General features: G+C 41.2%; 2 protein-coding genes across 2 annotated transcripts; both read left to right on the forward strand.

Annotated features, from left to right (window-relative positions):
• The first annotated feature begins 591 nt into the window (after positions 1 to 591).
• On the forward strand, positions 592 to 3075 carry OTOS (otospiralin). The gene is made up of 3 exons (XM_035134150.3): positions 592 to 681; positions 981 to 1007; positions 2679 to 3075. Exons 1-3 carry the CDS (start codon positions 624 to 626, stop codon positions 2861 to 2863), a joined length of 270 nt encoding a protein of 89 aa, XP_034990041.1. The 5' UTR covers positions 592 to 623; the 3' UTR covers positions 2864 to 3075.
• A 1744-nt stretch (positions 3076 to 4819) lies between these two features.
• On the forward strand, positions 4820 to 8767 carry COPS9 (COP9 signalosome subunit 9). Its single transcript, XM_035134054.3, has 3 exons — positions 4820 to 4930; positions 6922 to 6994; positions 8516 to 8767. The coding sequence occupies exons 1-3, from the start codon at positions 4826 to 4828 to the stop codon at positions 8551 to 8553; spliced, it is 216 nt and encodes a 71-aa protein (XP_034989945.1). The 5' UTR covers positions 4820 to 4825; the 3' UTR covers positions 8554 to 8767.
• Positions 8768 to 10517: the final 1750 nt, after the last annotated feature.

Consider the following 10517-nt stretch of genomic DNA (forward strand, 5'->3'; position numbering starts at 1 on the left):
CGCAACAATATATTAAAGATGACTGAAGTTGGGTCCTGGATTCCATACAAGTGAAATGGCAAAAAAATAAGAGACTTCCAAGATTTGCAGTTTTGCACCACTGATATTCTACCACCCAATTCATATTAGCAGCACACTGTAAACATCTCAAGGTTAGGATGAAAGAGTCAGATTGGTGTGCTATGTAAGTGACGTTCCTTCCCTTACAAACACTCCTCCAGCCTCTTCAAAACAGTACTGCTATTTTGCAGCAATAGAAGCTCATTCAGGATTTTGCGGCTGACTCAAAGCTACAAACGTCTGCTGATTTAAAAGAAAGAGGGGAAGGTAATTTCTGAAGTTAAAACCAATCCCAAAAGTAAGTGGTTTCCAGGGCATCAAATTTCATGCAAAATGTAGATGTTTGTAGGGGGCTTAACAAAAGAGTAGCATTTTACTTTGTAAAAAAAAAAAGTTTTGCCATTAATAATGTAATGGGTTGTGTACTGTCCATAAGACAAAAAGGTGTACTTTATGCAGAAAGATGTATAGGTTGAGGCTTTCTATATTTTGATTTATTATCATTATTATTATTATTATTCATACAGGTTAAACTTCAGACACAAATATTCCTTGCAGGAAAGATGAAGTTAATCTTTGTGGTCATAGTTTGCTTCTGCATTTTGGTGAACACACAAACAGGTATCTTTATTGCAATTCTTTATTGCAATATCTTTATTGTTTCATTCCACCCACCACCCACCTGTCAATTACTTTATTCATTGCAATATGCTTGGAATATGATACAACATTTGAATATAATTAATGTTTAATTTCCTGATGTGTAGTGAGTGAGAGTTGAAACACTATTCTTTTATTACAGTATTTTGAAAACCAGAAACTTAGCTGCTTATTAGATTTGTGGTGATGGAGCAGCAGCTCTTTGTAAAACTGTGACTTTTCACCAAGTGGCTGATGATGAATTTCTTCCGTAATTACAGGTGCCAGACCGATCGAGGATGAAGAAGGTAAAGGGATTTTGTTTGTTTCTGGTTGTCTCACTCAATCCCATCTCTAGTTTGTCTAAAAATGGGAATTCTTGCAAATGTGAAGTTTGATCAAATGTCAGAGGAGATTTGAAAGAAACTGAGCAGCATCAGACACCCCCCGAGAAAACCTCAATTCAACATTTAGTAGGAACAGGAATTAAAACCTGCAATTCACAAAATTACAAACACACATAAAGGTTTTCCTTTTTAAGAAACGGCTCGCAAGGCAGAATGTAAATCACCATATGAAATATCACCATCTGCAATGATACTAAATTAATAGCATTTAGGATGGCTGCACCACTCCTGAATCAGGAGTTGCAGATGTGAAACAGTGCTACCTCCATCTAGTTTCTGAAGCTAGAACTTTGCATCCTGGAATTGGGTCTCCATGGAACCGGTTGCAGTCAGACAGATGGCCATTGATTCCCCTGGCCAGAGCACATTAATCAAATTGGCAGCACCGTGTTGATTAAAGCTAAATTATATGGCCACATCCAGCTGAACTTGAAATTTAAATATTATGTAGCACTATTCACTTTCCTGGGGTTATTTGGATTCATATAACATGCTTTAAAGGCCCACCATGGATTCTATGACTTCATATTTCGGGGTCTGGTTGCTTTTTCTTTCGTTCTCCCCAAACATTTGCAGCAATCAGGTGGAGGAGAAAACCAGCATTCAACACAATGAACAGCATATTCATGTAGCAGAAACACTCCCTCCACCTCAAGGTGGTGTGTATAATACTTGAGTGGCCTCTAGTAGCACTTTTATACATAGGAAAGCTGTGATTTAAGAGGAGACCTTGGAAACTGCATGGAATTCCCATTTACTTCATAGTTTTGGTAAAAGGATCACCCAGCCTTCTCAACAGGTGGTGCTACTTGCCTGGTGAGAAAAAACACTAGAGGTTCCATGTTCTCTTGAAATTGTAAAAAGCACTTGATAGTGCCAGAGATTTAGGGCATGGTTTTTATTTCTTTTAAAGATATATCTGTGGCCAATATTTAAAGGCAGCTAATATTTGGACCAATATGGTAGTGGGCCTTGAAGACCTGCCTTCATGCCCATGGCTACCTTTAAAGGATGCCACATATAGCTTGTGATGTCAGAGCAACTTCTCGTACTATAATAATAATATGTGTATTTTTTAATATCCCGCCCATCTGGCTGAGTTTCCCCAGCCACTCTGGGCGGCTCCCAATCAAGTGTTAAAAACAATACAGCATTAAATATTAAAAACTTCCCAAAGAGGGCTGCCTTCAGATGGCTTTTGAAAATAGGATAGCTGCTTATTTCCTTGACAATCTGGTGGGACGGTGTTCCACAGGGTGGGCGCCACTACCAAGAAGGCCCTCTGCCTGGTTCCCTGTAACCTCACTAATCAGTACATCCGTTCTGCAGAGACTGTTTTCCTGTTGTACCTTCTCTCCCACAAGGGCGTAGCTCTGAACAGCAGCTTAAATTGCTTTGAATAAATACGTTTGGAAACAGATGTAAGCAGCATAGTTTATTAAGGCGACTGTGCTAAAGGGTAGCACCAGCCCCATTCAGGGAACGTGACTAAAAGGTACTTGTTTAGGTAGCATGAGTCTTCAATCCTAAATGTTATCAGTGGAGAAGAACCTCATGCATATTTTGTTTTAGACCCCTACAGGCAGCCTGCAAATATGCCCTACTGGCCTTTCACAACCACCGATTTCTGGGCATATGTGGAATACTTCCGTATCCTGGGAGCATACCATAGAATCAACGAGATGGCCAGGACCTTCTTTGCTCATCAACCTCTTGGAAGTACTCTTGGATATCATGTCCCAGATCATGAGCACTAACTCACTTGGCGATTCCCAACAATTACCAATGCCAACGGATCACCAGAATTGCTTTTCTAACAACTGTGTTATTCCACTGCTTATTTTATATCAAATACGTAACTTCTGTTCCTGGTACTTCTAATGTTAATCTTAGTGTGGGTTCTTTTTAGTAGACTATACTTACTATTTACCTTTTTTTGCAAGCAGAATAAAGAATTATTTGATTCTAATGTTTTCTCTAGAGCCCCATGTATCCATAGTGCTATAAATCTACTGTGTGATGACAATGCATGAGACTACGATTAGAAACACAGTATGGTTCAGGAAACAGCATCTCAAAAAGGATGTTGTAGAGTTCGGAAAGAGCAACCAAGATTAGTGCTAGATTAAGTCCACTATGAGAAACTGAATCCTTTTAGTTTGGGGGGGGGAGGGGTGAGGGTAGACATGGCAGTAAAATATAAAATGATGCATATGTGGAGGAAGTTTTTCTCCTTTTCAAATAATCCAGGCGTCATCCAATGAAGTCGGAGATTTAGGACAGATAAAAACAATTGGTTGTCACACAGTGCGTGGTTACACTATAGAAAGCCGCACTCGCAGAGCTACGAGTGATCGCCAAAGAAGAAGACGACACTAGTTGCCATGACAAGAAGTGATGGCTAAAACTGTTTTTTAAGGGGATTAGACTAATTTGTAGAGGATAAGTCTGTCCATGGCTACTAGTTTTGATGACTACATACTGCTTCCAGGATCAGAAAGACTTGGCTCAGTGGTAGAGTACGTTTTGCCCACAAAAAGTCCCACAACCTCCCATGACTTTGGTACAGCTGGGAAGGGCTCATGCTTAAAACCCTCGAGATCCACTGCCAGGCAGTGTGGACATTACTGAACTAGATGGACCAATGGTCTGATTTCAGTATAAAGCAGCTTCTGAGGAATAGCTGTAGGCAGTGATGCTGCCAGGTCTGAGGTGCCCTGGACAAAGTGGCATCTGGGGAACCCATGTCATCCTGGTCAATCCCTCTGACTCCCTGCTATTCTGTTCCACACACTGAGTGATTTGAGGTTTTTAAAAAAGTAACCACACTGGCATTTTTCACGCCTTTGTCTACCTTCTTCGAATCTTTTTAAACCTTTTCAGCAGTAAAATTCTAAAACCCTCTGGATAGCTCAGTTGGTAGAGAATTGGCCTCTTAATTTCAGAGTTGTGTGTTCAAGCCCTACTTTAGGGTTGGGGGAAAAGAGTCCTACATCACAGGGGGTCAGAGTGGATGACCCTCATGGTCCCTTCCAATTCTATCATTCTTTTTTATTATATTTTTTATTAGTTTTCAATTACATTCCAATACAGTAATAGCCTCAGCATAACAATACCAATTCACAATACAATTACTAACACGAATGCTTTTTTTCTGGGGGGACTCAGGGGTATGCATACCCCTAAACATTTTGTGATCTAAGTTTGGCCTCATTGAGGGGCAGTATTTCAATATGAGTAGGGAAATGAGAGTACCCCTAAACATTTTTTTAGAAAAAAAAACCACACTAATACCAATCATTCAAATACCAAATTATATTAGGTGCCCCCCCCCCCCGCGTACTAGAATTGATGGTTTGATTATGATTTTCTTTATTCCTGCGTTCCAAAATCTTTCAATTATCTGATTCAAGCCCCACGGAGTCCAATGGGACGTATTCCCAGGTGAGCTTTAACATTTGCCCAATCTGTGAAAGTTATCTCTCCGGATAAATTAAAAGCTGGGATGGGGAGAAGGGGAGTTGCTGTCGCTCCCCTTTCTTCCCAAGCGCTGCCTGGATCTCCTCCCGCCGCGCCGCACCGCGCCGCTCCGAGGGAGCCAAAAACGCCGCCCACGCCCACCAGCTCCGCTTTCAAAGGAGCCCGGAGAAGAACGCCATAGAGACGGCGCTCCTCCCGAGAGCCTAGAGAGACCGGAAGCCGCTTCATGCTCCGACCGGATGTTGGAGGGTGGCCGGAAAGCTTTACAGAGGGTCGTGGTCATGAAGCCGGCGGTGGACGAGATGTTCCCTGAGGGCGCGGGGCCTTACGTGGACCTCGACGAGGTGAGCGGTCGAGCCCCGGGTGCAAAAGGCGGGGGCCTCGCACGGGGCTGTCGCTGGCTTAAAACCCCCGCGCGGCCTGGGCTCTTTCTCTGGTTCGTTCCCCTCCCCGGGTGTAAAGGGAGAGGTGCTGAGTGAGAGACTGGGTAGGGGCGGGGGGCGCCTCTCAAGGGTCTTCTAGGTGGACCTTTGGCCTGATCCAGCAAGGCACCTCTTACGTTTCTAAAGCTGGCGGGAGGGTGTGTGTTTGTTTTTAATTTTTTGTGCCACGCCTTTCCCCCCCTGGCAGGGACTCGAGGCGGCTTACAGATCAAAAATATGAACAGAATAAATCACCGGGGGGGGGACCCCCAATTAAATATTGAAAGAATATAATAGGCATAAAAATGCGGTGATAATATGTGTGAAGCTGAGAAAGGATTTATTTATTTTTTGGGCAACCTTCAGTCCCCGCCCCTCCCATGCTTGCACTTTGGATCCACAGGCACGTTCGAGCTTCCTGTATGATACTGAGGTTTTGAAAAAGACAGAGAGGAATATCTCACAAAAAACTGCTGGGAGGCAAAAATAACTTCAGCCTTTTGTTGCTAATCCCCCCCTCCCCCAGCAACTTGATCCAGTTGTCTGTGAGTCTTATGAGGAGGAGAAAATGAAAGTATGGGGTGCATTGTCAAGAAGTGAGCATTGCATCCTCGCTATTTCTTTCGAGTAGTAGTTGCTGCCCTAAAACTAAGTTTTCAGGATGCCTTATGGAAAAGTTACAAACTAAAAATCCATGCAGTAAAACAGAATGGAAGTTAAGCATATAAAGGCAATGTATGAACATGTCACCTGCATTGTTCTTCAGAAACAGTTGGAAGACATTTTTTAGTTTGATGTTTACTCATCATCATCAGTGTTTGGATCAGTGTTTTAATAATGAGCCTTTCTCGCATTATGCTTTTACTCTTAAAAAAAGTTTTTACTAGTTTTCCAATATTATTTCAATAATAGCCCCATTATAACAATGTCAAATCATATCCAGTTAATACAATTATTAATACAAATTATACATTTTAGTTAAAGTGGTCCCCCACATGCTAGATTTGATGGCTTCCTAAGCTTTTATTCTGCATTCCAAAATTTTATTAATTTCAGTTACATTCCAGTTAAATTTATAATCCTTTATAGAACAGCTGCATTCTTGATGATTTCTGTTTGTGTTGTTACATTAAGTATTAATAAAACTTCAAGTGAGAACCTCTGTAATCATTATTCTTTCCTGTGTGTGACAATTATTTTGTCCATAATGTTTTTTCCTGCCCATGTATGATGTGTCTTTCTTTCCTCCGATTGTTTCTGTTACCTATCATGACTTGGGTGTGTTGTACATAGCCCAGAGCTCCTTTTGAGGAAGGGTGATTTATAAATATTTAAAATACATAAACACATAGCAGAAACAAAAGAAATTACAGTTAAAAGATGGGAGAAATAAAAATGATCTTTGCCTGGTACCAAAATGGCATCAGCCAGGCAAGTAACTTTTCCCAGTCAGCTATTTATCGGGTCAACTTTGAAAATTTTGGATCTGGCATAATCCAAGGTCCATTTGGTATTGCTTCTGTTCCATTGCTGTTCTGCAGATCTCCCCAGCAGGGCATCTCCTGGTGCCCTGGTGGATTTCTGTGCAATTCATTTTCCATTATTATTTCTGGGCAGGTGCTTTCCCATTATTGCTATTATTTACCCCGCACCTTTATCCAAAGGAGCCTAGGGCATGAAAAGATTATTTGCATCCTTTCACTTGAAAGGGACAAAATGAGGGTCAAGCCTGATTAGGCTACTATTCTGCACTAAGGGCTGCAGGAGATGAAAGTGTATAGTGGCGTAGGTAGAAAATCATAGGCAGTCAGATCTGGAAGTTTGAGATCCAAGATGAAAGGGTATATGAAACAGTGCAATAATGATTCTCTGTATATTGCTGCTATAGTTGATTAAATACTATTATTTCTCAGGCTGGTGGAAGTACAGGTTTGTTGATGGATTTAGCTGCCAATGAAAAGGCAGTACATGCAGACTTCTTTAATAGTAAGTATTAGTTACATTTAATTCTTAAACCCATCATGTATATTTTAGCCACTGTCCAGCAGATTGTAAATTGGTTTTCTAACCAGTACTTAGAAAAAAGCTTCCATTTAGAAATTAAAGTACCTGTACGGGGAACCTGTGGCCCTCCAGAATTGTTGAACTCCTAACTCCCATCATCTCCAGCCAGTATGGCTAATGGCCAGGGATGGTAGAAGTGGGAGGTCAGGAGGACCATAGGGGTCTTCTTCCCTTCATTAAAGCAAAAAACCTGTTTGAGGAACAAAGTTTCCATAGCAGGAGGGGAGGGTTAAGCCATAGATGGAGACTTTTTTTAAAAAACTATCTGTTAAACTCAAAACACATGTGCCAGGGCAATTGGGTGTCTTGGTTTTTTTTGGGGGGGGGAGTTTTATTATTAAATGGGTTGCCAGCTAAATAGAAACTACTGGGAAATTCTTCTGCATGGTGATAGTAACGTGTGGAGAATGTATGCTGATCCCTCAAATTGCATTTATTTATAGCTATTCCAGAAATGCCCAGTGCTAGTGTGATGAGACTAATTTTGAGTCTGTGTGGTGAATATCCACTCCATTGCATCCAATGTTGGTCATACTCCAGAGCAAAGCTATTGAAATGAATGGGCATGATGAACTTTGGTCCATTCGTTTCAGTGGGCCAACTCAGAGTGTCGGACTAGGACCTGGGAGACCAGGCTTCAAATCCTCACTCGGCCATGAAGCTCACTGGGTGACTCTGGGCCAACCACTGCTTCTCAGCCTAAACTACCTCACAGAGTTATTTGGGGGGGTTAAATGAGGAGGGGTAGAACCATGAGCGTCTCCTTGAGCTCCTTGGAGAAAAAGGTGGGATATAAATAAATAACACTTAGTTGAATACAACCCATGGGTACTTAGTAAATGTGACTTGGTGGGTTCCATATGGTAACCATTTTAGTATATTGTTTTGGTGACTTTTAGTAGCCCTTATAATGAACATGCGGGGCAAGCTTCCACACATCCGCTTTTTGGGGAAGTGCCCATAAGTCTGCTGGGATACCCAGCAGCACACAGTATCCTTCCTTTGGCTTTCCATGATTGCAGGGGGCATACATAGGGAAGGTTTTCTGTAGTGTTGCACTGAGCTTTGGTATTTCCTTTGCATGCTTCAAAGTGCATCACCTGCAAAGGTAGTTAAGGAATGGAAGAGACATGTGTTTGCACAAATACAGAGAGGGCAAAAAAACTATGTTAAGGAAACCAGAAGTGATAGTGGCTGAGAGAGTGGTATGGGTTCATACTTGTGGGAACCTGAATCTGTAAAACAGGGTGGGATGGAGAAAGCCATTTTAAGAAACTGGTCATTAGATACCAAGGCTAACAACATATCTCACTGGGTTGTATCCAGAGAACCATGCTTACTGGGAAATAGGATTTGCATCATTGCTTAGCTCTTCAGAATGGTTTTAAAAAATCAGAATAATTAATATGCATGATGTTAATTCACTGCCTTGTTTTTTGTTAGATTTTGAAGATATGTTTGATGATGACGATATCCAGTGAAATTCAACTTCCTGCTGTGCTAAATACCTAAGTTTCTTGTGGAAGCAGACTATATTCCTAACAAAAGATAGGAAAATGTGAATATTGTCTCCAAGCCATGAAAGAGCACTTCGAAATGGCCAAAGGTGGTTGAAGAGAATTGTGGAGTTCTTTTCCTCTTATAATGTTTAGATGTGCAGTTGTGCAGGCTTGCTTCAATAAAATCTGAACAAAACCTCTCATGTCTGATTATGCAGTTGACTACTGGAAATATGGCTTTTTCTTAATGTTATTTGGAATGTTGTATGCTTAGGATGTAGCATTTTTAGTAAAATCCCCAACAATAAAAAATAAAAGCAAGTGGGAGTTTTAACACCTTGAATCCTAATAAATCCATTTACTTGTGAGTGGCATGTTGAAAGATCATTGGGACTATACTTCCAAGTGTGTGCTTTCCTCACTCCCAGTTTAGCTAGGGAGCCCAGCATATTTGGCCAATGAAAATATTCCTGTAGAATATGAGTAAATCTTGTTTTAGAGCTCATTTGGCTTCTTGCCATTGTATGGTTCTTTATTTTGTAACTCATTCTAGCTACTGGTGGTTTGTGACAAGACTTTTCCATAAATACTGAAGAGTCTTTATGGTACATGCAGAATATTTCCTCCAAAATAGAGCAGAGTTTTTAGATGAATATCTCAATTGTGCTCACGTTGCTTCCTCAGTCTGTGGGGAAGCTAGCTATTTTCTTTGACACATTCTAAAGCCACATGCAGCACATCAAAACACAGGCTCCAGTACAATGGTGCTTGGTTTTCTTTGTGTATATTAATCTGAGCTCTCAGCAAAGTGGAACGAAGTATTATTACCAAAATCAGAAAAGCAGTGGTGAATCTGAAAATGAGGTCTCCGGGAGAAGAATAAAAAAATGCTTTTACATTGAGTTATCTGCCCACTTTTATTGTATGCATCTAATACTATAAACTTCACATAGTAGAATGAGAATGTTGCAAGAGTTTAATCTTTATATTTTAACAAAGTCTTGCTTCTCTCTGGTTTCTCCCATTTACCCAGTGGGAAATGCTGTAACAAGTTTGAGAACAGGGCTTCTACAAGGGTAGTATATTTAAACCTGACTCCAGATTAAGACCAAACCTGACATAAACCATTAAAAGTATTCTCACACTCCCCAAACTGAATAAAACAGATTGGAACCAATTTGCAATGTTCTGCATGCAGCGAAGACAGTGGCAATACAGCTACTGGCTGATACTCCAGTCCAAACCTTTGTGCTGGCTTTGAGAATATGTTGGACTGGGGGAAGGTGTCCCGCTGTTTCTTGTACCTACAGAGTAACACCAGCAGCACTCCCCTGGCACAGCTCTGCATTCTGCATGCTGAATATGAATGACGATTCACATCCCAGACCTCCACATGTGAACAACTGGGACAGTGAAAGCTGCAAGATAAAACTTTATGTAATAAAGGGCACACAAGAGTGAGGATGGGGTAACACTGAATCAGATGGAAGAAATTTGCCTCCACAGAATCACTCTGGGTAGTAATTCTGGACCCAAATAGTAATTTAGTACTGGAAGCATACTATCTCATCTATGACCAAAATCCTGACGGTGATCTTGAAAGGGAGAAGGACATTTGGAAGAAAAAGTGTTAACAGGCAGTGACTTCAGTTACTCTCACTAAAGGCAAACACTTATTCCCCTGATGGATGGAAGAAAGGAAGAAGACACTCAAAAGATCTGCATTGGGACAGTTTTTGGTTTTTTTTACTTGTTCATTATCTGGAAGTAGGGAGTGTTGAGCAGTGAAGTGGCCCAGTTTGCTCATGACAACAGATTGCTCGGAGAAGGAAACCAAAGCAGATATTGAAGAGCTCCCCAAAGGTATCTCCAACGTGAGTGAAAGGAGCTGCAAAATGACACTTGGGGTGCAAGGTATGTACCTGTAAATAAAGCACAGAGAGGCA

Source organism: Zootoca vivipara, chromosome 5 (assembly GCF_965207765.1).
Source record: "Zootoca vivipara chromosome 5, rZooViv2.hap1.1, whole genome shotgun sequence".
NCBI lineage: Eukaryota > Metazoa > Chordata > Lepidosauria > Squamata > Lacertidae > Zootoca > Zootoca vivipara.

Bases quoted from the DNA above. Each gene is read 5' to 3' on its own strand.
- OTOS (XM_035134150.3), top strand. From the start codon at position 624: ATGAAGTTAATCTTTGTGGTCATAGTTTGCTTCTGCATTTTGGTGAAC. The intron at 682-980 runs GTATCTTTATTG...CCGTAATTACAG, and splicing joins TTTGGTGAACACACAAACAG to GTGCCAGACCGATCGAGGAT. The intron at 1,008-2,678 runs GTAAAGGGATTT...ATTTTGTTTTAG, and splicing joins ACCGATCGAGGATGAAGAAG to ACCCCTACAGGCAGCCTGCA.
- COPS9 (XM_035134054.3), top strand. From the start codon at position 4,826: ATGTTGGAGGGTGGCCGGAAAGCTTTACAGAGGGTCGTGGTCATGAAG. The intron at 4,931-6,921 runs GTGAGCGGTCGA...ATTATTTCTCAG, and splicing joins CTTACGTGGACCTCGACGAG to GCTGGTGGAAGTACAGGTTT. The intron at 6,995-8,515 runs GTAAGTATTAGT...GTTTTTTGTTAG, and splicing joins ACATGCAGACTTCTTTAATA to ATTTTGAAGATATGTTTGAT.